Here is a 25,760-nt window from a genome sequence, read left to right as displayed (position 1 = left end):
GGATGTCCGGCACATAGCTCGCGTGCGGTTGAAGCAGTATTGAATAGCATATTTCATGACAGGTTGATTGGTCGTCGAAGCACCGTAACATGGCCCGCACGTTCACCGGATCTGACGTTCCCAGATTTCTTTCTGTGGGGAAAGTTGAAGGATGTTAGCTATCGTGATCCACCGACGACTGACAACATGCGTCAGCGCATTATCAATGCACGTGTGAACATTACGGAAGGCGAAGTACTCGCTGTTGAGAGGAATGTCGTTACACGTATTGCCAAATACATTGAGATTAACGGACATCATTTTGAGCATTTATTGAATGAATCTGGTATTTACAGGTAATCACGCTGTAACAGCATGCGTTCTCAGAAGTTCACAAAAGTACACATATCTCATTGGAACAATCGAAATAAAATGTCTACACGTATCTACTTTCTGTATTTCAATTTAATAAACATACCTGTCGCCAACTGTTCCTCTAAAATTGTGAGCCATATGTCTGTGACTCTTACAGCGCCATCTATCACAAAGCGAGAAAAGTGGTCCAACTAAAACATTCAAATTTCTTTACGTACTACACAAATATGTAATAAAATGGGGGTTCCTATTTAAATAAACGCAGTTGATATCTGTTTGATCTATGGAAGCGCCATCTAGCGGGCCAACCATAGCGCCATCTGGTTTCCCCCTTCAAACTAGACAAGTTTCGTTCTTTGTAGTTTTTTCGCTTGATGCTTATTTCGCGAGATATTTGGCCTGGTCACGATCAATGGACCACCCTGTATATCCAAACTGAGCGTTTGGCAGTAAATTATGTGAACTGAACTGATCAGTTACCTTACAGATACAACCCTGCAAGATTTGCAAACACCGGCGGCATCGAGTTAAGCGCTGTCGGGCTGGGCTGGCATTTGGATGGGCGACCATCTGGTCTGCCGAACGCTGTCGGCAAGCAGGGTGCACTCAGCCCTTGTGAGGCAGACGGAGGAGATACTTGATTGACAAGTAGTGGCTTCGGTCTCGTAAACTGCCATACGGCCGGGAGAGCGGTGTGCTGACCACGTGCCCTTCCAGTGACGCCTGTGGATGAGGATGACACGGCGGCCGGTCGGTGCCGTTGGGCCTTCCAAGGCCTGTTCCGACGGAGAGAGAGAGGTCTGCGATGCGTTAGCGGAATCTGTGTGATGATGACAAGTGTGGACTTAACGTGAGTTACCGTGTAATGTTTGCCCGCTCGTCAACTTGCCCCTGTAGCTCCTACCAGTAGGCAGCCGACTATTCCGAATTTCGCGGGAAATCCCGCATTTTGGATACTGTTTTTGTCACCTCCCGTGTCCCGTATTATTTCGAATTAATCCTATATTTTTCTGACTTTTCCTGTGGTAGTTAAAATGATTTATTTCACATGACACGCGACGGCTTTTTCTGCAGTCTCTAGCGCTGTGGTGAACAAGTAAAAGAGTAAGCCGGCAACACCGCTTACGTTACGAATCTGTTCTGCCAGCCAGCGATCCGCAAACTGGAGGAAGGGCCACGTTACGATAAGGTACACGAGGTGACCATTGTTCTGCTCAGATTCGGAGCTCGTGTTTTCTTGTTCTAATATGAGTAGCGGTTAGAACAGGGTAAAATCAATCCCAAGGAAGAAATTATCGTTCATGTTGGCAAGAAACATGTTCCTGGATTCGTTCTGTGAAAGCTAATTGCTTCAAAACCTTCCGTCGTTTTTGCAAACAGGAGATTCATGTGGCGTCTGGCGTTAATACTGACCATTCTGAGCATGCAAAAACTGTAGGTCAGCCCTAAATTAATTGAGGATAACATTATGGAATTTATGTGTCACTGAAAACGTATTAGAAAGAATGTCAAATTTGAAGTGCGACTGCCAAAGCCAGTAGGATCTTGGATGACTATTAGTCTAAATTCCACGCTAAATTTTAGCATCTTCGAGAAACAATGGAATCAGTTGAGATGTATGATTTAGATGGTTGTTTGTATGATAAATTCTGTAATGCAAAGGATATTTTGAAGCAAGGCATAGCCATGAAAGGCAGTGCAAACAGAAAGTGGATTAGTGTTTCCTGTGTCTTGAGATATAAAAGTGTTACGGTTCTCAATCTGGTAAAGGGTGTTGCGTTTGTATTAACCATCCCTGTTGCAAATGCTGAGTCAGTAAGAATTTTTTATTAGATTAAACATAAGTAGAGAGAGGTGCGCAACGAATGTACCGCTGTCCTTATATAAGCAGAATTGTAGTGAGGAATGAATTTTAATATGAAGTCTAGAGAATTCCGTACATATCTAAAATTCAATGAGTCTTTGTGAAAAGAAGCATCAGTGTAAAATAAAACTTGCATGCACATTTTAAATATATTCATGATCTTCTTTGTAGAAAACACTATTTCAAATGTTTATTTTGTAGGCTTCTTCCACGATCCCTTACACAGAGATGACAAAAGTCATGGGCTACTCCTAATATGGTGCCGGACCCCCTTCCGCCCGGCGCAATTCAGTAGCTCGACGTGGCATGGATTCAACAAGTCGTCTGAGGACCCCTGCAGAAATACTGAGCCATACTGCCCCTATAGCCGTTTGTAATTGCGAAAGGGTTGCCGGTGCAGGATTTTGTGCACTAACTGACCTCTCGATTTCGTCCCATAACTGCTCGATGGGATTCATGTCGGTTGATCTGGATGACCAAATGATTGGCTCGAATTGTCGAGTACATGCTTCAAACCAATGTGGCACGTTGTCATGGCGCATTGTTATCAGTAAAAACTGCGTCGTGTTTGGGAGCATAACGTCCATGAATGGCACTGAATGATCTACGAGGAGATGAACGTAACCGTCTGCAGTAAATGATTGATTCAGTAGGACCAGATGAGTCAGTCAATTCCATGTAAACATCGCCTACACCTTTATGTTGCCACCATCAGCTAGCACAGTGTCCTGATGACATCTTATGTCGAAGGCTTCGTCAGTTCTCTGCAACATTGGAACCCTGCCATTAGCTCTTACCAAGTGAAATCGAGACTCATCTGACCGGCCCACAGTTATCCAGTTGTCTATGTTGCAACCGACATGGTCACGGTACCAAGAGGCAGGCGATGTCGTGCTGTTAGCAAAGGCATTCGCTTCTGTCGTCAGTCGCCATAGATGATTAATCTTCGTTGATCCATTATGGATCGTAGGGCGACGGCTGGCATGAACTTCTTGATGCAATAATTTACCAACAGCCGTATGTATTGTAGAAATTTATTTTATTTTATGAACTTCTATGTGCTACCAGTTTCGGCATAACATTGATGCTATCTTCAGGCCCCACTCGTCATAATCGTAAAATTGCTATACACGGAAGGAGCCATATAACTGGATCCGTGAATCAAATCGTCCTGCCATGACTTTAGTCACCTCAGTGTATTATCTGTGTAAGAAGTTGGCAACCCTGCCTACAAGCGGACGCTGGCGAACAGCGTGCGCTCTCGTGTTCGCCCGCGTCCGCCCCGGTGCAGCCGCCTCCTGACGCCGGCCCGCTGTGGCTCTTGTGTCGGTGCAGGGCCTGTTCTCGCGCATCACGTTCCGCGAGCCGCTGTTCGTGGGCGGCCCCGGCAACACGACGGGCCTGGCGGACAAGCTGCCCACCGAGGAGGGCCTGCGCGGCTGCGTGCGCCGCCTCATCGTCAACGACCGCCTCTACAGCTTCGGACTGGCGCCCGCCGGAGACGCCGTCAAGGGCTTCGACGTCGGTGAGTACCCGGCGACGGCAGCGCCAGCGCCAGCGGTGCGGCCTCCCTGCTCCCACCTGCGTGCTGCAGAGAGGCACGTCGGGCGTAGTCACCGGCTGTGGTCCCTCTGAAGCGCTGTACGCAGTGTAGAACCTGAACTAGGCGCTAATCTGGCTCTCCACTGTTGACGGTAATGCCGGCTTCACACACGCAACTCAAGTGTCGCCACAGCTAGTGGCACACTGCAGTTGCATGTGTGAACTCCCAGTTTTTACTGGCGCAACTTAACCCACGGGAGATATACTTCCCTCTACAGGGTGGTCCATTGTTCGTGACAGTGTCAAATATCTCACGAAATAAGCGTCAAATGAAAAAACTACTAACAAGGGAACCTCCCCATCGCACCCCCCTCAGATTTAGTTATAAGTTGACCCAGTGGATAGGCCTTGAAAAACTGAACACAGATCAATCGAGAAAACAGGAAGAAGTTGTGTGGAACTATGAAAAAAATAAGCAAAATATACAAACTGAGTAGTCCATGTGCATGATATGCAACATCAATGATGACGTGAGCTCAGGAGCGACGTGGTCCCGCGGTTAACGTAAGGAGCTGTAGAGGTCCTTGGTTCAAGTCTTCCCTCGAGTGAAAAATTGAATTTCTTTATTTTCGCGAAGTTATGATCTGTCCGTTCGTTCATTGACGTCTCTGTTCACTGTAATAAGTTTAGTGTCTGTGTTTTGCGACGCACCGCAAAACCGTGCGACTAGTAGACGAAAGGACGTGTCTCTCCAATGGGAACCGAAAACATTTGATCGCAAGGTCATAGGTCCACCGATTCCTCCACAGGAAAACACGTCTGATATATTCTATACGACACTGGTGACGGCATGTGCGTCACATGACAGGAATATGTTGTCGACCCACCTAACTTGTACACTTGGCGAATGGGTAAAAAATTCTTCTGCCTTGCCCGATTTAGGTTTTCTTGTGGATGTGATAATTATTCCCAAAAAAGTGACGAAAACATAAGAGTTTGTCACATAAAGTGCAACAAATTAATGCAACAGTTTCACAGTCGCACAGTTTTCCCTGTGCTCTGTCAAAATATGTTTTTAACGTTTTCATACAACGTCCCCATACTACGGCGCAGTTACTTCGCATCGGACGGACAGATAATAATCGCCTGAAAATAAACAATTAAACTTTTAACTGGAGGGAGACTTGAACCCAGGACCTCTCGTTCCGCAGCTCCTCACGCTTACCAGGGGACCACGACGCTCCTGGTCTTGCAAGCTCCTTGATGTTGCATATCTGGCACGTGGACTACTCAGTTTGCATATTTTGCTTATTTTTTCATAGTTCCACGCAACTTCTCCCTGTTTTCTCGATTGATCTGTGTTCAGTTTTTCAAGGCCTATGCACTGTGCCAACTTATAAATAAATCTGAGGGGGGTGCGATGGGGAGGTTCCCTTGTAATAACGAAACTTGTCTAGCTTGAAGGGGGAAACAAGATGGCGGTATGGTTGGCCCGCTAGATGGCGCTGCCATAGGTCAAACGGTTATCAACTGCATTTTTTAAAATATAAACCCCCATTTTTATTACATATTCGTGTAGTACGTAAAGAAATATGAATGTTTTAGTTGGACCACTTTTTTCGCTTTGTGATAGACGGCGCTGTAATAGTCACAAACGTATAGCTCACAATTTTAGACGAACAGCTCGTAACAGGTAGGTTTTTTAAATTAAAATATAGACCGTAGGTACGTTTCAACATTTTATTTCGGTTGTTCCAATGTGATACATCTACCTTTTTGAACTTATCATTTCTGAGAACGCATGCTGTTACAGCGTCATTATCGGTAAATACAACATTAATGCAATAAATGCTCAAAATGATGTCCGTCAACCTCAATGCATTTGGCAATACGTGTAAAGACATTCCTCTCGCCTTCCGTAATGTTCGCACATGCATTGGAAATGCGCTGACGCTCGTTGTCAGGCGTTGTCGCAGGATCACGATAGCAAATATCCTTCAACTTTCCCCACAGAAAGAAATCCGGGGACGTCAGATCAGGGGCGGCGTTCGGGCCATGGTATGGTGCTTCGACGACCAATCCACCTGTCATGAAATATGCTATTCAATACCGCTTCAACCGCACGCGAGCTATGTGCCGGACATCCATCGTGTTGGAAGAACATCGCCACTCTGTCATGCAGTGAAACAGCTTGTAGTAACATCGGTAGAACATTACGTAGGAAATCATCATACATTGCACCATTTAGATTTCCATCGATAAAATGGGGGCCAATTATCCTTCCTCCCATAATGCCGCACCATACATTAACCCGCCAAGGTCGCAGATGTTCCACTTGTCGCAGCCATCGTGGGTTTCCCGTTGCCCAATAGTGCATATTATGCCGGTTTACATTACCGCTGTTGGTGAATGACGCTTCATCGCTAAATAGAATGCGTGCAAAAAATCTGTCATCGTCGCGTAATTTCTCTGCCCTGTGGCAGAACTGCACACGACGTTCATCGTCGTCGCCATGCAATTCCTGGTGCATAGAAATGAGGTACGGGTGCAATCGATGTGATGTAGAATTCTCAACACCGACGTTTTTGAGATTCCCGATTCTCGCGCAAGTTGTCTGCTATTGATGTGCGGATTAGCCGCGACAGCAGTTAAAACAACTACTTGGGCATCATCATTTGTTGCTGGTCGTGGTTGACGTTTCACATATGGCTGAACACTTCCTGTTTCCTCAAATAACGTAACTATCCGGCGAACGGTCCGGACACTTGGATGATGTCGTCCAGGATACCGAGCAGCATACGTAGCACACGCCCGTTGGGCATTTTGATCCCAATAGCCATTTATCAGCGGGATATCGACCTTTTCCGCAATTGGTAAACGGTCCATTTTAACACGTGTAATGTATCACGAAGCAAATGCCGTCCGCACTGGCGGAATGTTACGTGATTCCACGTTCTTATACGTTTGTGACTATTACAGCGCCATATATCACGAAGCGAAAAAAGTTGGCCAACTAAAACGTTCATATTTCTTTACTTACTATACGAATATGTAATAAAATGGGGGTTCCTATTTTTAAAAAAAGCAGTTGATATGTTTGACCTATGGCAGCCCCATCTAGCGGGCCAACCAAAGCGCCATCTGGTTTCCCCCTACAAGCTAAACGAGTTTCGTTCTTTGCAGTTTTTTCGTTTAATACTTCTTTAGAAAGATATTTGGGTCGGTCACTATCAATGGACCACCCTGTATACGTTTTTTCTTACAGCGTTTAAAGAAGTATATGTTACCACATCTGTATGCTCCTGGCATGTAGTGGCAGCCCTCTGGAAGGTTACTGGGAAGTATAGCCACCATCAGGGAAGGGGATGGGGAAATAAACTTACCACAAAAGTAATCTATCATTAGAGGTCCTTGGGAAGCGTAATTACCGCGAACTTAAGGGTATCCCAAAGCATTTGGGAATACGTTTTACCACCTCTGTCCATGCGTGATATCTTGTGGTAGTACACCGCACCCGATGTATGAAAACGCCTACAACAATCAGCTTTTGTTTGCCGCAGGGTCACTACTGTTGTCGGAACACATTGATTCGCTTCTGAAATATACATTATTGTGACACATATCAACTCAGACATTTCGTGATAAAGTTTCAAGGATTGTTCTTATATTGTGATAAGTAAACCTTAGTATCGGTAACAAATATATTTAAGTAAAGTAAAACATTTAATAAAAACAGTAAACACTATTCATTATTTTTTTGTGTGTGATGGCAACACATAACAGCACACACAGAAGAAGTGAGAAATCCATTTACCCTCAGTTTTAATACCTCACAAAGGTGCCGGGGAAATATATGTACCACAATTGTTTTTGGTCCTAAAACACAAAAATAAAATTATCAAAAAATAAATGTAGTAAGTTTATCACATTTCTGATAGGGCAGCATAAAGTTATGTTCGCTTAGTTGCTTCAAAAAATGCGTCTGCGAAAGGTTTAAGAGACGCAACTTTCGTCTCCCCACAATCAGTTCAGCGTGCTTCTAATTTGTTGCGCCACTTTCCTACTACTACTGCTCACTCGTGGCATTGTTTCGAAAGACGAGGATTCTGACGCAGTTATGGTGGTGTAATTGCTGCTGTGCGATATTCGATTTCAGTGTTTTTTATTTTATTTCTGAAAAAAGTGAAAACAATGGTCGAGATATCCACTTTCGCATCTTCTAGAACTAGAAAAACAGCAGCCTATGATTTTCTGCAGCAGTTTGTGTTTGTGTGTGTGCGTGTGTGTGTGTGTGTGTGCGCACAATATTTGCAAACCAGTGACGTATCACACAGTCTTAAAATATTTTCGAATTAATAAAGAAACTTTATATATTTACCTACAAAGGCAAGTCGTGTAAACTTCATAATTTGTGAGACGAAGCATTGTATAAATTGTGGATTATACGCAGGAAACGATCCACAGTGTGGTGTGGTAGCTGTTTTCCGAAATTTCTGTATCAACGAATACCATAAGATTCTAAAATCTTGGAAGAATGGCCTGTCTGCCGACGGTTCCCATGCGAGCTGTTGGTTAGTTGGCCAGTGCAGACAGCAGTTTTGTTTCTGAGTAGTATTTCTTTTATAAATGTGTTTGTTTCCATTACTCATCCGTGTACGAAATTTATTTTCGCATCCAACATTTGGGTTTCGTCTTCCTTGTATTTTATTCTTGTCACATCTTTAAAGCTATAACCTGCACTCTCACATTCATACACGCCCATATCATTTCAGTCGACGCCATATTGAAAGCTGTGCAACTACCTAGAATTTGTGGCGTCCTGTGTGAACAGTAGTTCACGATGCCACTACAGCAAGCCACATTAGAGAAGTGTGTGAACCCGGCTTAAGGCTTGATAGTGAATTAAGGTCAATTTTCCATTCTGTTCTTTGGACTCAACATAATAGGTTGCGTCCACAGGGGGATATGAAAGGATGCCTGAAAGGAGTGATCGTCCTTGGACGTAGCCACGTGCACACAGCTAACCCAGTTGATCAATTTCTTCGTTTGTCTCCAGTGGGCGAAAGAGCACAGATACTGGACATTAGCTGAGTGGAGGCTTGCAGTGTTGTCCGACGAGTCCCGATTTGGCCTCTTTTCAAATGACGTCACAAGTCGAGTGCACTGACGACCCAGTGAATCGTTCAACCTTCATGGTGCGGAGAGTTCAAGTCAGACGTCTTTTACTGACGTTGTTGGAGCTGTTTTCGTTGCCAGTACTTGGGACTACTCAGTCAAGTTACTGTAAACAAATTGGATGTTTATTTTAGTATTTTAGGTGACCAAATGTTGGCTTTCGTTCTAAATCATCATGATAGGTATACTGTGGGTAGTATTTTGGGTGACCAAATGTTGGCTCTCGTTCTAAATCATCATGATAGGTATACTGTGGGTAGGCCCCTCTTCCAAGGTGACAGTAGCTGTGTTCCTGGTTTGACCAGTAGAAGAAGTGAGCTACCACATCTCGAGCAGCCTACTAAATCACACAATCTTAACCACATACAAAAGTCTTCGGAGCTATTTGGAACGTCATGTGAAACCAACAAATGACGTCCCACCAATTTGTTAACTCTACGGGACCAAATCATCAACGACTGGCTCCGCCTTGGTATCACATGCCTGAGCTGGTGTTTCACCACATTAGCACCATGTCTCCTGGACGTGACTGATCTTTCCCCTGTGTGCTTTTGGTAACTACACAGCCACGAGCATTTGTTATCCTCCCGTTTTCAGTACGCAAGTTGTAGATTGTTTTCATGTATCTCTGAGAGAAAAAATACAGCCCTGTAAAACGACGGAAACTGAAAATGGTTACTTCACGAGACTATCGGATAATGTTTGCATTTTAAGATAAGCAGTAAACTATCACTGGTACGCGAAACATTTTGTGACGACACAACGTTCTAAAACGCGTAGACACGGTACTGAACGGACGTTATAACTAATGCTGTGGGAATGGCTATTTGTCTGTTTCAACTGGAAATCGTTTGCCTCTTGGATATCGACAAAGTACTTTCTATGTCCACCTAACAACCATTTATCTTGTTCAAATGGTTCAAATGGCTCTGAGCACTATGGGACTTAACATCTAGGGTCATCAGTCCCCTAGAACTTAGAACTACCTAAATCTAACTAACCTAAGGACAACACACAACACCCAGCCATCACGAGGCAGAGAAAATCCCTGACCCCGCCGGGAATCGAACCCGGGAACCCGGGCCCATTTGTCTGCCTTCACGTCCTGCCCATCTCCATGTCATTTCTATTGCTGACCTGACGCGTTTGTACCTTCCACTCTAGTCTCTTCCCAGATCCATTTGCATGTTTTCATGTCATTCTTAGTTTTTCCAAAATTCAGTTTTTGAATGGTTCTCGCAATAACATGAATTTCAAGGTACAAACTGATTATAAGCTTTTCAATGCTGGGACGATGGCAATCTGTTTACTATTTACTTTTGGGAGATCTATTTACTCTACTAAAAGTACTGCAGTTTGCTTACCCTTTCCGTCTCTAACGACCTCGTTGTCGATGGGACGTTAAACAGTGACTTCCTCCTCCAATATTTCACAACCGACCCAACCATACTCTTCAGGTGCCGCTGTGTGTACTCGCTGCCTGAACACCATCCACTCTGTGTTGTATTTACTGATCTCATGTCTACTTCTGGATGATTTCGGCCCGTGACGCTCACTAAATGCTTTGACATTCCTTTGATTGTCAGCGTGCTCAGTGGTTTTCCATGAAATGCACATTTTCTTAGCTTTTGCCAGATATTGTACGTATGACTAGCGGCGAGATCTTAATAAGCTGAGTGCCGGACCCCAAACGGTGTTCAAATTGAAGCGTCTGCTCGGTTTATTAGGGTTCTAGACAACTTTGTCTCGTCAGATTCATTAATTACGCTCACACAAGAACTTGTAATTCACATGACGGTAGTCCGGGCAGCGAATACAAACAAGGCCATAACTCGCGAATTAAAATGAATGCAACACCTCGGCTGAACGCCAGGAAACAAACCATCAATCGGTACCTCAGAGAAAACCTGAAGCATCAGATAAAGAAGTTCCCAGTTATTGGCCAGTGGAACCATGAGATCTTGCTCGTACTGTCGCTGCATATTCTCGTTTTCGTTTATACTAAGCGACAAATACACGACACATTACGACTGAAGTCATAATGAACAGAATACAATGGTTCGAAGTAATTTATTGACAAGAAACTGTAGTACCAATAACACATCCGCCAATGAAACTAAGGCGGTATATAACTAAATCACACTTATTGATTGGCGACTCCATGTTGTCTTGTGCACTACGACCAGGTAACAGGTATACTTGAAAAAAGAGACAGCATTGGTCGTATATTTTTTACTATTGCAAAATCGATTTTCTGTCACTGAGTGACCATCTTCAGTGCTGTATTGTATAACTTAAATTGGGATGCACTGTTGTCACTAAGCTTACGGCAATCACATAGACTATGTGATTGCCGTAAGCTTAGTGACAACAGTGCATCCCAATTTAAGTTATACAATATAGCACTGAAGATGGTCACTCAGTGACAGAAAATCGATTTTGCAATAGTAAAAAATATACGACCAATGCTGTCTCTTTTTTCAAGTATAAATCACACTTATTCACTAACGACATTGTCAATTGACTTAATGCGTCGTTTATCAGTGCCTGTAGTTTCTCTGCGTATTTGAACGAAAAGCAGATCCACTTCCATATTCGTAACTCTTCTGATTCAAATTAAATTGAAAATGAAGTTGTTACGCTATAGAAGGCGTATACTGGGCGTGGATCGGCATAAACTAACAAACGCTTGAGCAGGAACTCAAATGCCAATACGAGTACATTATATTTTTTGTGTAGCAGGTAAGTAACCCCGAGGCAAAAATATTACGCAGATGTTACTCTGATTTCGTAGAGAATACGTTAACGAATTATCAGAGGAAATCTCGTAACAGCAGTTTACGTAGATTACTGCACACGAAGCCTAAAATTATTTTAGTGATAGTGACATACTCGTATCTTAACACGAAGCTCGTGGACGTTGCAGGAAAGGAGATGGAGCGGTACACATATTTATGATTATTGAAATTTACCACAAATAGTTACTACAAATAGTTTAATTGGCGGATGTGTTATTGGTACTACAGTTTCTTGTCAATAAATTACTTCGAACCATTGTATTCTGTTCATTATGGCTTCAGTCGTAATGTGTCGTGTATTTGTCACTTAGTATCAACGAAAACGAGAATATGCAGTGACTGTACGAGCAAGATCCCATGGTTCCACTGGCCAGTAACTGGGAACTTCTTTATCTGATGCTTCAGGTTTATACATTGACATGTATATTTGAATTCTCGGGTTATTTAAACTAAATATCTTTCACAGCCAATACACAAAAATAATAGTTACAGCACTATTCTGCTACCACGGGTAGGGATTTCCATCTGTTAACGTAGAAATGCTGAGATTGCTACTTAGAGTCAACTACTGTAAACGGCAGTGGCTTAGTGAAACAGGGGTACTCAATTAGCACGTCATGCGCAGAGTGCGGCTAAAATATTGGCTGCAGGATTTTGCTTATCCGACCAGCGTATGAATCACAATTCGTTCTGGAAATTAGAACACCCGTGTCCATTTATAATAGCGAAGAAAAACAGGAACTGAAACAGCGTCCATCCATTTCAACAGTTTAATCAGACCGTAACAAATTCACGGGACCAGCCGCACAGTCTATGACTGCAGCGCCATTGACCGCTCGGCTAATCCCGCGCGGCTTTAATGGTAACAAATACACCTGACAATTCTGAGGATGCCCTCATTGAAACGGTGTTGGACCATGAAGCAGTTGCAAAAACAGTGATTACCAAATTACAATCGGTAATTAAAACAAATAGAAATACTTTCATGTTAAGTAAACTAGATAAGCATAAAGTATGTACATCTTCATCTACATCTATACTTGTGTTCGCAATCCCTATGGGAGCGATACGCAGGAATATGTAGCATAATCCTACATTCATTACTTAAAACCGGACCTGCTTTATCTGCGACTGAGACTATGTAATCGTTCCACTTATTTGTATGAGATGACCGATTCCAGCTGTGACTCACTGATATTATGCTCTTTAGGATCCTGCGTGTTTTTCGTTTGCTGAAGTGCACAGTTGTACATTTATGAACATTTAAAGCGAGTTGCCAATTTCTGCACCACTTTGAAATCTTATCAAGATCTGAGTGAATATGTACCCAGCTTCAGTCAGACAGAACTTCATTATAGACAACTGCATCGTTTGTGGAAAGTTTGGAATACCTACAAGATAGTTAAATCCAGCATGAACACCAGGTTCCCAACACACTTCCCTGGGGCAAGTCCGTAGTTGTCTCTTTTATGTGAAAATAATTCCCCCCCCCCCCCCCCCCCCAATTAACTTCCAGCATCCTCCTACCCAAAAATTCTTGAATCCAGTCTCAAATTTCGCTTGATAACACATACGATCGTACATTATATGCACTGAAGAGCCAAAGAAACTGGTACACCTGCCTTGTATCATGTTGGGCCCCGGGAGCACACAGAAGTGCCGCAACATGACGTGGTATGGACTCAACTAATGTCTGAAGTAGTGCTGGACGGAATTGACACCGTGAATCTTATAGAGCTGTCCATAAATCCGTAAGAGTACGAGAGAGGGGGAGATCTCTTGTGAGGCATCTCGGATACGCTCAATAATATTCGTGTGTGAGCAATTTGGAGGTCAGCGGAAATGTTTAAACTCAGAAGAGTGTTTCTGGAGCCACTCTGCAGCAATTCTGGACTTGTGGGGTGTCGCATTGTCCTGTTGGAACCGCCCAAGTCTGTCTGAATGCACAATGGACATGAATGTATGCAGGTGAACAGACAAGATGCTTACGTACGTGTCGCGAGTCAGAGTCGTATCTAGACGTATCAGGGGTTCCATATCACTCCAGCTGCACTCGGCCCTGACTGTTTCATAGCCTCCTCCAACTTGGAGAGTCCCCTGCTGGGTCCGTGGGTTCATGAGGTTGTCTCCATACCCGTACACGTCCATCAGCTCTATACAGTTTGAAACCAGACTCTTCCGACCAGGCGACATGTTTCCAGTCTCAACAGTCCTATGTCGGTGTTGACGATCCCAGGCGAGACGTAAAGCTTTGTATCCTGCAATCATCAAGGGTACACGAGTGGGCCTTCGGCTCCGAAAGTCCGTATCGATGATGTTTCGTTGAATGGTTCGCTTGCTGGTACTTACTGATGGCCCAGCATTGATATCTGCAGCAATTTACGGCAGGGTTGCACTTCTGTCACGTTGAACGATTCTCCTCAGTCGTCGTTGATTCCGTTCTTGCAGGTTCTTTTTCCGGCCACAGCAATGTCGTAGATTTGATGTTTTGCCGGATTCATGATATTCACGGTACACTCGTGAAATGATCGTACGGGAAGATCCCCACTTAATCCCTACCTCCGAGATGCTGTGTTCCATTGCTCGTGCGCCGACTAGAACACCACGTTCAAACTCACTTAAATCTTGGTAACCTGCCATTGTTGCAACAGAAACGGATCAAACAACTGCGCCAGACACTTATCTTTTATGGCGTTATCGAATGCAGCGCCGTATTTTGCCTGTTCACATATCTCTATATTTGAATACAAATGCCTGTACCAGTTTCTTTGACGCCACAGGGCATGTATGTAGTCGAATAGTTGACGATGCCATGGTATACAGTTTTTGTAAAGGAATTCGGAAAAAGGAGTTACTACTGAATACCTGTTTGAAAGAAAGCGAAGGGTTATAGAGTAGAAGGTGCTGAATAACTCTTGTTTAACTGTCATAAGAGTAATGTGTAAAGCCTTCGACTACCTTAACAGTTTCTTATCGAAAGACCTCTGACAAAACGTAATGAAAATTTGGGCGACACGGGCAACTGCAACAAAACACAGCGCAGAGAGTTTGTTACACTGAACTCTTGTATGACAGAAATTTTACTACCAGAAGATAGCCATATATCCATTGAACTGGAACATTTTAAAGTACTAGGACTGAAGACAAATTACGTGCCGCCTTCTGGGTTATGTGCAGAGTGTAAATCGTGCTGTCTTTACTATGAGAATGATCCCCACTACCTCAGATACTGAAAGCCGAAATTGTATTTTATTTGCATGCCTCTATTCTAGTAAATCCTGTGTTATCATGTTTTTGGTTATGTTGTACATTAACAAACAACAATCCTACTCTAGAGAATATGTGTGAGAGCGGTTAACTTCACACAGACCGCTGTTCAAGTCTTTTTGAATTTCTAGCTCTGCAATCACTGCATATATGCATGATACAAGATGTGTCACTAACTATTGCCACATAGAATGACTCCATAAGTATTAGAGTAGCTGAAACGTTTTTGGGAGAATGTTGCATGGGACAACGGAGGCCATAATGTGACGTTGTTTTTTTGTTGCTAGTTGGGTCGCGTCAGAGATATGAAGGTCAACTTTGTTTTTTTAAATGGGATGCTGTAGTCTGGTACTTATTTCCTGGTTGCGGCTACCGAGACGAATCCAATAATGTATAACAGTAATGACTTTGAAGGTCAACGAAGGGGAAAGAAATGGTTCAAATGGCTCTGAGCACTATGGGACTTAACATCTGAGGTCATCAGTTCTCTAGACTTAGAACTACTTAAACATAACTAACCTGAGGACTTCACACACATCCATGCCCGAGGCAGGATTCGAATCTGCGACCGTAGCAGCTGTGCGGTTCCTGACTGAAGCAACGAAGGTCCATTTACAGAAGGTGTTCGAAGTGATGACCATTGGTACCAGTGCAGTGCTGCAAACATCGTGTCATATATTGAGTGGTATTCCTTACGACTTCGGCACTTATCGAAGCACATGCTCTGACAATTTCCTCCCGTATATCCTGCAAATAGTAAATATTCGCCGAATACGGCGTATCCATCTAACGTGCCGTTGACATGTACTCGTAAACACTATTCGACGGTTTCGCAAAACAACAGTGATAGGAACGGTAAGACTAGTATCGTCGAATCAAGCAAATGTGAATGAGCTTTCCTTCGAAGAACAAATCGATATGCTTCTCATTTACGGAGAACGCCAACGAAATTCAGTGAGAGCTAAAGGTTTATACACTGAAAGATCTCCTGAACGTACTCATCCTACAAATCGTACATTTAAATATGTCTATGATAAATTGAGAACAATTGGATCTTTAACGCATCGGAAACATATCCGACAAAGGAAAGTTACTAACGAGGAAACAGAAATTGGTACTCTTGCCACTGTGGTTCGAGATCGTAGTGTTAGCGTCAAATAGCAAGGGAATCTGGCATGAGACAGGGTAGTGTTGTTGTTCGTGTTGCGCATCGCCGTAAATATCATCCTTACCATATCAGTCACCACCAAAGATTAACTGGTAATGTTTGTATGTGTCGATTGAATTCTGCCGATGGGCTCTACTTCAGGTTCAGTGGGATGACACGTTTATTAATTTGATTTTATTTACTGGCGTGGCTACGTTCACGAACCATGGAAATGTTAATTTGCATAACATGCATTATTGGGCAACAGAAAATCCATGTTGGTTGCGGCAAGTTGAACACGAAAAACCGTGGTCGGTGAATGTACGGTGTGGATTCTGGAGGATAGAATTATAGGCCCTGTTTCATCGAAGGAAATCTTAATGGTTGAAAGTACACCGCATTCTTGCAAGAAACATTAGGTCTATTATTGGAAGAAATACCTTTAGGAACAAGGAGCAGAATGTGGTATTAACACGATGAGTGTTCGGCACATATTTCGCTGATGGCTAGAAATGAGTTGCAGAGACAATTCCCAAATCGTTGGATTGAACGCGGAAGAGATGTGTGGTGGCTAGCTCATTCACCAGACTTAACGCCTCTGAAGATTTTCTTGTGGGGATTCGTAAAGACACTGTTTGTAACGGCGTTCCTACTACACCTGAAGGTATGCGAGAGTGAACTGCCAGAGCATGTGCTTAGTGCCTATGTAATAAGGAATAGCACCCAATCCATGATAAGAAAATTGCAGCACTGCACTGATACCAATGGTCATCACTTCGAGCACCTTCTGTAAATAGACGTTCATGCCACATTTGTGACTTTCGTTGACCTTCAAAGGCCTTACTTTTACATATCATTGTATTCGTCTCGAAAGCCACTATCAGGAAATAAGTACCAAACTACAGCATCCGATTTAGAAAAACATGGTTGTCCTTCACATCTCTGAAGCTACCCCACCTCGCAACTAAAAACCATTGTCGTATTATTGTCCCCGTTGCCCCATGCAACTTTTATCCCACAAACTTCTCATCACCCATCATACTTTCGGAGTTATTCTTGGTGGCAATAGTTAGTGACTCACCCTGTATAGTCTCATTCGAAAGGAAGTATCATCTTTGTTTAGAGAACTCTAGATAGAAGAAATTGATATTCTCTAGAAAAATAGGTCTTTAACCGTAGGTATGTACCTGTACTCTTCTGCAGTTTCCCATTTCGGTAGGTTTCCTGCAGAACTGAAAAGTATGAGTGATAAATCTAAGTTCTTCTATTCTGCGTATAGATCCTTCGTTAAAGTTTAGATCATTATTATGTAACGCATTGTTTACAGTACACTGAGGTGACAAAAGTATGAGATAACTATATGCACATGTACAGATGGCGATAGTATCACGTACTCAAGGTACAAAAGGGCGGTTCATTGGCGGGATGTTCATTTGTACTGAGGCGTTTCATATGTGATTATGGCCGCATGACGGGAGTTGACAGATTTTGGCCGCAGAATGGTAGTTGGAACTAGGCGTATGGGACATTCCATTTCGGAACTCGTTAGAGGATTCAATAGTCCGAGACAAACAGTGTCAAGAGTGTGTCGAAAATACCAAATTTCGGGCATTACCTCTCACCACTACCAGCGCAGTGGCCAACGCCCCTCACTTAACGGACCGGATACAGCGGCGTCTGCGTAGAGTCGTCAGTGCTAAAAGGCAAGCAACACTGCGTGAAATAACCGCAGATATCAATGGGTGGTGTACTACGAAGGTATTTGTTAGGACTGGGCGGCAAAAGCTGGCGTTAATGGGCTATGGAAGTAGACGACCGTCGCGAGTGTCTTTGCTAACAGCACGACATCGTCTGTAGCTCCTGTTCTGGGCTCGTGACCGTATCGGCTGGACCTAGGCGACTGAAAAGCCGTGCCCTCGTCAGACGTGTCCCGATTTCCGGTAGTAAGAGCTGATGCTAAGGTTCGAGTGTGGCGCAGACCCCACGAGGGCACGGATCCAAGATGTCAACAAGGCTATGTGGTAGTTTGTAGTGGCTCCATACTGGTGTGGCTGTGTTTACTTGAATGTACTGAGCCCTCTGGTTCGACAGAGCCAATGAGTGTGATTCTTGAAGTTCTGCAGGCGCACTGAGTATTCGATGAGGTTTCGGGATTGCAGCCGGACCGCGTTGACTTCTTTCCACAATATTTCGGCTGGCAGTCGTCTAACCATCTTCAGATGAGTGTCCACCACTGGAGACTGCAATTTCCCGCCGTCGGCTTTATAGCAAAAGCTTATACAGGTCAGACGATACGCATAGTACAGTAGAGCGTCGATTATCCGAACTTCGGTTAACCGAACGACCGCTTAACCGAACTGTGTACTCTCCCACCCTACCGTCCATCATCCCCCTCACTCCCAAACCAAGTTTCCCACAGTAGTCGCCGCACTGGGCCACCGCTGGCTGAACATTGCTTCTAATGTGGCCTTCACAAAGCGCTGCTAACAGGCCAAGCCGCCAGTCGCTGCGGTTCAACAATCAGCACGCTTCTGTCGGCTTGGCACTGGCAGTAGAAGTAGCGGCAGTATCAAAGCTGTTCACAGCAACAGCTGCGCCAGCTTAAGGCGGGTCCACACTGAGCGCGCCGCGCCGCGCCGTGCTGCGCAGCGCTGCCGCACCGGGCGCACAGCTGTAGCAGAGAGGAGTGCGCCGTCCGCGCCCCGCCGCGCCGCTCCGAGGCGCGTACTGTGTTCCAGTTGGAGGGCGCGCATGGTCTGAAGATGGAGCGAGCCGAAGCCCCGTCTAAGCTGAGTGCGCGTGAACGCACCACTTCCTTTGATGTACCGACAACAGCCGGAAAACTGCGCAGCGCGGCACGGCACGACGCGGCGCAGCGCGATTCGCCGTACACACTGAGCGCGCAGAGCCGCGTACAGCCGTTTTGCGCGGCGCGGCGCGCTCAGTGTGGACCCGCCTTTATAGACTTGAGGCGTGCCGCTCCGCGCAGTTTGAAGGATTGCGCGCCCCCAAGAAGAGCTTCTCACGGTGCAAACAGTCACCTTCTGTTCTCTGTTACGACCACTTGTGCGCTGCTGCGTGAAGAAGTAAACTTGACGATACAAAATGCTTAAACGTAAACGTGTTGTCCTTTCTATGAGGGGCAAGTACTAGATTATTAAAAGGTTAGAAGAAGGTGAATCTGCAACCACTTTATCCAGTTTTAGTTTTGTATACTGTGTGTATTGTTCATGCAAAATGTGTATGTAATATGTATATATTTTTGTTTAATAAACTATGTCACATATATTCCTACTGAAGTTGCTTTGGTTTGCTACTTTGTAATACTAAAAGAGATGCCTGTTTTTATGAATAAATTTACTGTACAGTACTTCTTTTTGGCAAATAAACATGTACAGTTCGATTATGCGAACAAATAAGTTTTCCGAACACCTATTTCCCCCAATTACTTCGGATAATCGACGCTCTGCTGTACTTGAAAGGTGCGCTGAACAGGAACGCCACACTCGCCTTTCCCACCCCACTAAGTCGGCCGTAGCTGAGCATGGTATTACCGCAGGACGCTCCATGGATTATTCTGCCACAAAAATCTTGGCCTCACCGAGAAATTTTTGGGATTCAGTAATTACAGAATTTGTGGAAATTCTAGTAAATCGTGACGGCTGCTTTCAACTAGATAAGGCTTTCGACTCGCTGATCTCTCTAATTTCTTCTAAGAGAAAACAGTTTATCCACAATCACACGTCTGGTGACATGTGACATCTGGTTTTAGCGACGCCAGCTCGCGTTCCGACAGATGGTGGACATGTAGTTTCACCTTTACGCATGCGCCTTTGCTTCATATATAGGACGGTATTTGCAGAGGGCGCAGATTTTCGTAGAGGACACTCCTGTGACGGCCGCCAATGCGCATGCGTTCCCGCGCCAGTTTTTTCTATAAAGCTGACGACGGGAACTTGCAGTCATCACATCGTGTGGTTTTCTGTGTTTTTAGATTTTTATCATAATTTTTACAGTCACCGCCTTTTTTACGCTATCTTCCATTTTGTTTCCCTTTTTAAATGTCTGTTTCCTTCTTTATGTTGTTTTAAATGTCTCCCTTTTCTGTGCTTACTGTCTGTCTCTCTGCCGAAGAGCGGTGCCTATGCTGCTGCCAGCCCGCCTCATATGGGGCATTGAAATACAAAACAGAAAAAAAGAACTTGTACTCTTTAGTGGCGGACACTCACCTAAAGATGGTTAGACGGTTGCACGAGAAATATTGTGGCAACAAGTCAACATAATCTGGCTGCAATACCGAAACTTCATTGAACCGATGACTGATTGGAAATGGGTACTTTTGTATCCCGCCTGGATAGGCGGCGCGTGGATCTGCTCCTGTGAAGTGCTTCTGCAAAACAGGCCGAGAGAGAAGGACGCGAGCAGGAGCAGGAAAAGGTGAAGTACTTCGGTACTGCGTGTAAATTTAAAGCATCTTTACTACAGGAAGAATATGAATACATAAATTGTTACTTAAATTCGGCTGAGATGAGCACGTAGGTGCGAAGCCGTACATCAATCAAAGCTAACATCGAGTAGAAGTTACAAAGGCAAAATCTGTAGTGGCTCGCCCACTAAGCAATTGAAACAATTTTGCTAGGTCGTCTGCTCGCGATCAAATGGGCTGAATGTGGAGTGGCGCTCGTAGAGCTGTACAGCGTCGGCTAGAGGGCGCTGTCCTCGGTGAAAATCTTCTGTTCTCGTAGTGCCAACCTAAGAACTTGTACCAACGCCGTGGCATCGATACCACAGCTAACGTTCGAGCTACTTGTTCCCAAACAATGATGGAATTTTTATGGATGACAGTGTGCCATGTGATCAGGCCACAACTGTTGGCGATTGGTTTGAAGGACATTTGGACAATTCGAGTGAATGATTTTGCAACCCAGATAGCCCAGCATGAATCCCTTCGAATATTTGTGGGAAATAATCTGGAGGTTAGGTCGTGTACGACATCCTGCACTGGAAAAACATACGCAGTTATAGATGGCTATGGAAGCAGAATGCCAGACCTTGGCTTCACTCTCGACCGCCACCCTACCTGGACTCCCCATCTCCTTATCACCCAAATCAAAGCTCACAACAGACTCCGCCTCCTGAAACTCCTGTCCGGCCGGACGTGGGGTCTGCATCCTTCCACCATATTTCACACCTACAAATACTTGATCCACCCCGTCCTCTGTTATGTCAATGTAGTTTGGATTTCCGTCCCTCCCAGGTTCTATAAATCCCTCCAAATCCTCGAACGCCATGTGCTCCGCCTCGTCCCCCATGCACATCCTCTACGACCTCATCCCCTTCCCCCACCTTCTCCTTTTCCTTGAACACATCCGCACACTATATATGGTCCGCTGCATTCATCCCCCTCACCCCCTGGTGTCTCCCTTCCTCTCCACCCCACAGCCCGTTGCCGTGTATTTACCATTGTGCCCCACCTTCTCTTCATCTCCACAACCTCCGCCTCCTTTCCCGACACAACTTCCACCATCTATCCCTCCCAGGTGATGAGCTTCGCCCTGATATCTACCCTTCCTACCAACTCTAACCCCATCTATCTGCCTCCTCCTCAAGGCTCCCTCTCCTCCCCCTCCCTTCTCCAGAGCGGCTTTCCCCTCCTACCCCCCTCCCTCTCATGTGTTCCCCTTCAGTGTCTCTGCACTCCCTCCTCCCTTGTCTTCCTTCTTCATCTCCTGCTCCAAGTGTCTCCTGCCTCTTAGTGTACCTGCTGACGCCCCTACTCTCTTCATCCCGCCGCCTCACCTGCTGCCCCTTGCTCTCCCCTCCTTTTCCATTCTCTCCAACCTCTCCCTCGGGAGGTCCCACCTGGCAGTTTTATTCTTTATCGTGTTTACTCCAAGTGGATTTTAAGTATGTTGTTCTGGAGTGTTTTTAATAATACTGTGGCCGACTTTTAACCTGTGCATATGCATTCAGTGTCTTCTTTGTGTTTTAAGAATCGCCAACTGTGTTTTCTAACTTTATGTTGACTTTTTTCAAGTGTCCCCCTATGAAAGTCTCTATGTCAGTGTATTTTTACCTCCATTATCTCCCCTTATTGTGTTTTATGTTCCCCCTTTCTATCGCCTTATACATGTAACATTTTATTCTTGTCTTAGCTGTCATGTCACTCGACTGAAGAGCTCCGGATTGTGCCACTGACAGCCCTTCCCTGCCCCTAAGGGGCAGGGGAATGAAATCACAATAAAGGAAAAAAAAAAAAAAACAGAATGCCTGGAACTTCCAACGACTTGTTGAGTCCATGTAGAGTTGCTGCACCACACTGGACAAAAGGAGGTCCTACACGATATTAAAGAGTGCGCCATGACTTTTGTCACCTTAGTTTAGTATACACTAATGTAAATCCGTTTATTAAAATTTTGTAATCTCGTGTTTGGTTTTTCAGATTTTTCGCAGTAGCTGCTGCTAAACTGTGCACTTCCTCGCTATATGACCAAGTAGCTTTGGATCAAAGGATCCCATGGCATCTGATGATCCTGGATAACTAAATTGTGTTATGTGCTTTCACACACAAAACAGAAATTTGACATATTTTTGCCACAAAAATATATATTTCAGTACGAGAGGACAGATATTAAGTTTATCAAAACTAGACATGATTGTCGTAATGGGATTTCCGCGATCGTTCATTAAATAAAAATATGTCATTTCAGTCTTTGATCGCTATTTTTTATTTTTAGTAACCGGTTTCAGGCTAGCTGCCCATCTTCAGATCATATATTGCAGTTACAGAGTAGCTTGTCAGTACAGAACAATCGGTCCGCTGTCATAACAGCTATTTTTTATTTTCAGTGACCGGTTTCAGCTGTTATGACAGCGAACCGATTGTTCTGTACTGACAAGCTACTCTGTAACTGCAATATATGATCTGAAGATGGGCAGCTAGCCTGAAACCGGTCACTGAAAATAAAAAATAGCGATCTAAGACCGAAATGCCATATTTTTATTTAAGAAATTGAGTTGACGCAGAACGTTTTGGCGTAACGTGGCAGAGATAGCAGGCTGGCGGAAGTGCGCAGGTGTGTGAGGTGTGGAGGTGCTGTGGTGACGGGTCGGCGGCCGTCGTGTTGCAGAGGAGTGCGGCGGCGACGGCTGCAGCCTCATCTCGTGCCAGCACGGCGGCAAGTGCCTGGCCACGGGCGACTCCGCCGTTTGCCTCTGCCCGCTCGGCTACCAGGGGGACTACTGCGAGACGCGCATCGACCTCCAGGTAAGGCGGCAGTTGTAACATTATGGGATTGCCTTACCATTTTAAACCATTCACTAATCGAGCAGTCGCTCGGCAACAGCTACAGTTATCAAATAATGTTCCGAGAATGTAAAAGGTGAACGTCCTGTGACGTAACGTGTTTATTGTCGAAGCGCTGTCAGAGATGCAGTGAGTTAATGACTTTGAAAACCGCGGCGCGAAAAACGGACAGAAGAAGAACACTTTTACACATTTGTTTGATGTACGAGATATTCTCGATGAACAGTTACTCATTTTTTCTCTTGTCTCTTGTAACTTGTGTCGGACGCGCATGACTTGCCGCCGTATTATTATTGTTAAAAATAATATTATTTTAGTGTAAGGTAAAAGTGCGATACTAAATGTGCAATACTGCATAGCACTAGATTTATTGTGCGACGTGTATGTGAAAACGTCAAACCAATTATTTTCATTACGAGAAGAGTAGTGCCAGTCAAAACGACAGCCATGTTAAATCCTTCATTGCAGTGTAAGTTCATCTATTAATTGCTATAAATTCAGAGTTAAATGGAACTGGTGTATGGACTATTTATTTAGTGTAGAATCTACGTCTCACTCCTTCATGAAGTTATTTAATTTTGTTTCTGCCAAATAGAGAGTTCACAGTCACGAATTCTTTCGTCGAAATCGGACGGGAGTTGCATGCGGCGAAATATTTTCTCCGTGCCATATTCTACTGGTAAATGCGTGATAAATTACGGTCCCTTAGGAAATTCATGTTGAGCTATCCAAAAATAATTATATTTTGAATAGGCATTTACTCTCCTATGCAATGCAACTTCCGACTGATCAGACGATCCAACACGGTCGACGTTCGCAAACATATTTTCACCGCTGATTATAGCTATATGTTACAGCACAAAAGTAAACATATTGTTATAATTAGTGACTACGAACGGGGACATTTGTAACTGCATGTTTATGCATACACATTACGTAAACATATCGTTATACAGTGTCGTCCACTTCATACAGACAAGGGTCCCGCTCAACCCAAAACTTAATTTCGAGCATGTGGACTGCTAGGGAAGAAGATAGGACGAAGTGCAGTTTCTAATCACCAAAACGTCCACCCCTGCGCTGGACTACACCCACAATCTCACTTCACCGTCTTAAAGACTGAGGGTCCTTCACACTGTTCACGGTGATCCGTCCGCTGGAGGCAGCAGTGCCAAGTTGTTGGGAACGAAGACAACAATAGACTTCACTATCATCCTCCGAGTTCTCTTTTCGGTTCCTATCACCCATGCCTCTATAATCCGCTTTGCATATTCCAATCTTTGACTACTCCCAATATTTTTAACCCATACTAATTCTCACCATTTCTGTGTATCACAGAGAATGTTCCATTGGCCCGTTCTTTCTTCTGGCAGCGGTTTTCCGTTGACGTCTTTCCTTGCTCATTCCTTTTAATACCTCTTCTAATGTATCACATTAAAAAAGAATGCATGAAAGGAAACTCTTTGACTTAATTCTTACGAAATCCAAATGTTTGGAAGTGGGACAAATTGCAGTGAGCACAGCAGAAGTATAACTAAGGAATATATACCATTTAGTTTGTAATGTATCACATTAAAAAAGAATGGATGAACGGAAACGCTTTGACTTAATTCTTCCGAAAGCCAAATGTTCGGAAGTGGGACAAATTGCTGTGAGCAGAGCAGGAGTGTAACTAAGATAGATATACCATGAGAATTTCAATTTACATTGAAATTAAATCTCCTGTTTGGTTAAAATGACTCTATTACCTACTGTTATCATTCTTATCGTTGCAGTCAGGTACAGAGTCGTAATTAGGGAGCAGAAAAGCTTGGAGACGACGGACTGTGATAACATGAGGTATCGGGTGACGGAATAACGTGCAGATTACACAAAGAAAAGCAGGAATCGGACTTCGTGGCAAGGAATTTAGATAACAGAGTTCGATTCATGAAGTACGCCATCAGTGGCGCTGGGATGGCGTATATTCGACACGTCACCAAACCAATCGCTTCCCAACATCATTATAAACTGTAACATGGAAAATGCCTGTACATACTATTAGTAAAGTGGGTGGTGTATTTTCTAATCAGTGAAAACATAGCACAAGTTAATTACTTCTATATTAATGACAGCGTTACAGAGACCAAGAAATGGTGTGCTTACATTCTGCAAGATGTGATACAAAAGGTTGAGAACAAGGAGGCTGTGTTCCTTACATTGTTTTACAAAAACATGACAAACGAAATTGTGTCATACAGTCTGACAACGATATCAGTTGAGCAGAACCTCAAAATGATTCCCTTGGTGAAACAACGATATACCTTA

General features: G+C 44.1%; 1 protein-coding gene across 1 annotated transcript in view; it reads left to right on the top strand.

Annotated features, from left to right (window-relative positions):
• LOC124616216 (pikachurin-like) overlaps nucleotides 1-25,760 on the top strand; it is a 976,895-nt gene that overhangs the window by 776,876 nt on the left and 174,259 nt on the right. The window contains exons 7-8 of the mRNA XM_047144519.1: nucleotides 3,554-3,743; nucleotides 23,278-23,414. Coding sequence (XP_047000475.1) covers nucleotides 3,554-3,743; nucleotides 23,278-23,414 — 327 coding nt within the window. The remainder of the gene's footprint in view (nucleotides 1-3,553; nucleotides 3,744-23,277; nucleotides 23,415-25,760) is intronic.

The sequence above is a fragment of the Schistocerca americana genome, chromosome 5 (genome assembly GCF_021461395.2).
Source record: "Schistocerca americana isolate TAMUIC-IGC-003095 chromosome 5, iqSchAmer2.1, whole genome shotgun sequence".
NCBI lineage: Eukaryota > Metazoa > Arthropoda > Insecta > Orthoptera > Acrididae > Schistocerca > Schistocerca americana.
The sequence above is the reverse complement of the archived record's forward strand: the minus strand, read 5'-3'. Positions and strand labels throughout refer to the sequence as shown.